This window comes from Caenorhabditis briggsae (assembly GCF_000004555.2).
Source record: "Caenorhabditis briggsae complete genome, chrIII, whole genome shotgun sequence".
NCBI lineage: Eukaryota > Metazoa > Nematoda > Chromadorea > Rhabditida > Rhabditidae > Caenorhabditis > Caenorhabditis briggsae.
This window is the reverse complement of record NC_013490.2, coordinates 13,928,372-13,932,989: the sequence shown is the minus strand read 5'-3', so window position 1 is coordinate 13,932,989 and position 4,618 is coordinate 13,928,372. Positions and strand designations below refer to the sequence as shown.

The following is a 4,618-nucleotide window of genomic DNA, read 5'->3' as shown; positions in this document are numbered from 1 at the left end:
GATCAAGGTCATTTTTCTCTGACTCTCTATTTCTCTTTTCTCTAACCTATATCTTTAAAAAAAACCAATTTCCTCCAGCTACCATGCTCTACCTGGCTCTTATCATCACACACTTCTTTATCACAAATGCCGTGGAAATCATCCCCAGAGAGATTCTCTTCCAAGATCCGAAATACTCATCAGTCTCCTTAAGTCCAGACGGCAAACAAGTCGGATACGTGGCTCCAGATGAGAATGGGGTTCGAAATGTGTTCACCAGATGCTCATCGTGCTCCTACTCAAGACAAGTCACTTTTGAGACCGAGCTTCCCGTTTTGAGTGAGTTTTATTTTTTTAGGGTTATTTAACTTTGACCTAATTTTTCTCGATTCCTGTAAGAGATATCAAAAAGTGGGCAACTGATAAATTATTCATAATAATATCACCTTTTTTTATCAGTTGGTTACTTTTTGATACCTATCACAGGAACCGAGATAATTGCGCTACAAGTGTAAGGGTCGCGTGAGCAGTCAGCGACGCGTTCATCAATAATTTGAGCTCGATTTTCTCGGTTCCTGTGAAAGATATCTAAAATTAGTCAACTAACCAAACGTGTATCATATTATCAGTAATATTTTGTTAGTTGATCACTTTTTGATATCCTTCACAGGAACCGAGATACATGAGCTCAAAGTTGATGGACTATTTGAGGGTGGGGGGAGGGGGGGCACAAGTATTCAGAGGAGTTGGAGCTTCGAAGTTCCAATTATGAGAAATTCTAGAAGTCAAAGGCGTTTGTGGATTGCAAACAGACCAAAAACCGGGTCAAAACAGGCCAAAAACATCCAAACATGGCCCCAGAGACCACAATTTTTTTTGGTCCGTCATTGAACCGTTTTTGATCCGTTTTAGTTTAATTTGCACAGATTTTTGTTTTTTTTTAGTTCTTTTTCATATAAATCTCCCACGGAAAGGGTAATAATTACAAGTTAGGCAGAACTGTCCAGAGCCACTTTGAAACCCCCAAATTTTCAGATTACGTATGGACCGCCGTTCCAGACGTGATTCTCTTCCTCCAGGATAACCATGGAGATGAGAACACCAAGATTTTCAAGAAGAACATCACATCGGTACCCCTCTCAACGTTTTGACAAAAATTCCAAATTCGAAAATTTTTAGGCCGCCATCGCTGCCAACAAAACCGCCCGCACTACAGTTTGCGATAAGCCAATGGTGAAAGGAGCGATTTTCGTGAATAACTTGATTTCGGAGACAGTGTTGATCGGCATGAATGACGAGAATCCGGCACTTCACAATATCTACGCTTTCGATTGTCGAACTGACAAACTTACCCTGGTTCTCAGAAATCGACGATTCCCAATGTTCTTCTTCGATAATGACATGAATATTCGATTGGCTAGTGAGGAAGGTCCGGATGGAGAAATGATCTATTATCGGCCGAGGAATCCTGGACCAGTCAAGTCAACAGATCCTTCGGAGTGGGCCGAGTACTTGAGAATTGATCATGATGATAAGGCACTCACAGTGTAAGTTAAAAAATATTTCAAAGCGTAAGAACGCATCTTGATTTGAAATCAATTTATCTCGATTTCCGTAAGAGATATCAAAAAGTGGTCAATTAACAAAATATTTCTAATGTGATGGTGAACATTTTGTTATTGGATCACTTTTTAATATCTTTCCCATGAAATGAGATAAATCAGCTTGAAGTTGACGTCTGGAGACTTTGAAAAATAATGACATGAAAAACTATGCGGCGGGTTTGCAGTAGGGGCGGAGCTTAATTTTTTGAATTGTTATAGTTAGGATTTTTGTAAAGCAATTAAGATGAACAGAGTCAAAGACACTAGGTCCTAGAGATTTTTAAAAAACGGACCAGAAACGGGCCAACGACGGACCAAAAGAAGCTTTTTTGAACAGTTTTTGACCCACAAATGTCTGAACTTGTAATAAGTTATGTTCAAAAGAGCATGATAGCATGGTCTAGCCTATTTTCAACCCGTTCTTGATCCGTTCTAGATCCGTTTTCGACTCAAAAGTACCAAATTTTAGACAATTCATGTTTAAGCATTATCCATTTCGTTTTGGAACTTTTAAACTGACAAAATCTCTAGTCTTACTACGTAGCAAGCAAGTTTAAAGGCGCATAATTGGAAAAAAAGACTCAAACCAAAATATTCCAGACTTCTGACTTTCGACAAGTCCAACAACTTCGTGTACTGTATCATGGGAGAGGGTAGCGACCTTGGAAACCTGGTTGTCTTCCCATTCGAAGACCCAGCACAGAAAGAAATCCTCTACACCGCTCAAAAGTCGCAAATCGGAAATGTCTTGATTCATCCCGTCGATAAGACGCTTTTGGCTATCACAGAAGTCTATCATAAGCCAGAAATCTTCGTGGCCAATGACACTTTTATGGAGGACATGCAGTACTTGGTCAATATGAAACCAACTGGATCCTTGAATATTATTTCGATGAGTCTTGGTAAGAAACTTTTTGAGGGACGTGGTCTTATATAGAAAAACGATTTTTCAGATATGTCGACATGGTTGGTGGCATTTGTGTCGGCAGACGAGCCAAATGACATTTATCTCTACCGACGATGGAATAAGAAGGCTGAACTGTTCATGAGTACTCGACCAGAATTAAAGAAGTACACTTTGAACAAACAAGTTGGATTCGACTTCCCAGCTAGAGATGATATGACTATTCAAGCTTATTTGTCTCTTCCACCACAGGCTCCTCTCCTTAAGTCATCCCAAGTTCCGGACTCTGATCGACCATACGCCAATCTTGGAATGATCCCAGCGGTCCCTCAAAAAATGATTGTCCTGGTTCACGGAGGTCCAAAAGCCAGGGACCACTATGGATTCTCTCCAATGAATGCCTGGTTGACCAACAGAGGCTACGCCGTTCTTCAAGTCAATTTCCGTGGATCCACTGGTTTTGGAAAACGGCTTACGAATGCTGGAAACGGAGAATGGGGACGCAAAATGCACTTTGACATCTTGGACGCGGTCGAGTTTGCTGTCTCGAAAGGAATTGCGAATCGAACGGAGGTAGCAGTGATGGGCGGATCTTATGGAGGATATGAGACACTTGTGGCACTAACCTTTACTCCACAGACCTTTGCTTGTGGAGTTGATATTGTGGGACCATCGAATTTGATCTCCTTGGTCCAGGCAATTCCACCGTATTGGCTTGGATTCCGTAAGGATTTGATCAAGATGGTTGGAGCTGATATTGTGACGTAAGTGAATTCTAGGAGCTTAAACTACCGTAACTTTGAGCTGCTATATCTCGGTTCATATAAAACATATCAATATGTTGTTAACTGACAAAATGTTTATCATAAAATCATGAACATTTTATCAGTTGTCATATTTTTGATATCTTTTATAGGAGCCGAGATAATTGAGCTTAAACTTTAAAATGTAAAAGTCTTCATATTATAGGTTTTACGGCAGGTTGGAACATAAAATTAAAACGCCCATAACTCTCTTATTTTTCATCCAAATTTTACAAATTTTACACAGTTTAAAAGCTCGTATCAAGGGCTTCAAAATGATTACAAACGCTTAATATGGTTTTTCCAGTGATAGTTCGAAAAGATAGAAAATTCTGAAAGTCTAAAATCAAACATTTTGAAAGTAACCCACTTGAAATTCAAATGCCTTTAACTTTCTTAGTTTAAATCGAAATTCTACAAAATTTACACCATTCAATAGTTCTTATCAGGGACTTTAAAATAAATATAAACTCTTAAAATTTTCAGTGAGGAAGGCCGCCAATCCCTCCAATCCCGCTCGCCGCTCTTCTTCGCCGACCGCGTCAGCCGACCGATTATGATCATTCAAGGCGCCAACGATCCACGTGTCAAACAAGCCGAGTCCGATCAATTCGTGTTGGCACTCGAGAAAAAAAACATTCCGGTCACATATCTGTTGTATCCAGACGAGGGACACGGTGTCCGAAAACCACAGAACTCCATGGAACAACACGGACATATCGAAACGTTCCTTCAACAGTGTCTGGGTGGAGAGGCCCAACCATTCCAGCCGGGACAGTACAACTCTACGGCTGTTGTGAGTTTTGGCTTCTGGTTATTTTGAAAATACTTGAAATTTGGAAGATTTTAGAGCTAAAAATCAATGAAAACGAGCAAAAATGAAGAGAATTAGGATCATTTGAAAATTTGGAACACTTTTGGAAAAATTGGGAATCTGAACATAATTCATAATTTTGAGAGAATTCATTCAATTTTTTTGAAATATATATTTTCAAAACCAGTAAAAAATTTCCTTCAAAATGAATATAATCTTGACTAGGTTTGCAAAGAAAATATCATCAGAAAAGGCGAGACAGCAAAAATTTCGGGGGACAGTTCGGGGGACGAAATCGCGCCGCGCTTATTATTCTTGTGCAAAAAAATTGGAGTTGTGGCCGAATTTTCACACAAGTTAGGCCACCGTATTTCAAGGAGAATTTTCGAAAACACAGCCGGCAAACGAGTGCTACCGTAACCCAACAATAAATATTTTCGCAAATTTTTTGACTTATTTTTTCCATTAGGTGAAACCATTGGGTGAAAAAACGGCCAAAACCGCGAAAAAATTG

The 4,618-nt window shown here is 39.6% G+C and overlaps 1 protein-coding gene across 1 annotated transcript in view; it reads left to right on the top strand.

Moving 5' to 3' along the window:
• Positions 1 to 83: 83 nt before the first annotated feature.
• Cbr-dpf-6 overlaps positions 84 to 4,618 on the top strand; it is a gene marked incomplete at both ends in the record, with an annotated part of 5,464 nt that continues 929 nt past the window's right edge. Inside the window, 6 exons of the mRNA XM_002643005.1 lie at positions 84 to 318; positions 1,015 to 1,109; positions 1,159 to 1,526; positions 2,184 to 2,485; positions 2,537 to 3,251; positions 3,777 to 4,086. Of these exons, the coding sequence (XP_002643051.1) occupies positions 84 to 318; positions 1,015 to 1,109; positions 1,159 to 1,526; positions 2,184 to 2,485; positions 2,537 to 3,251; positions 3,777 to 4,086 (2,025 nt within the window). The remainder of the gene's footprint in view (positions 319 to 1,014; positions 1,110 to 1,158; positions 1,527 to 2,183; positions 2,486 to 2,536; positions 3,252 to 3,776; positions 4,087 to 4,618) is intronic.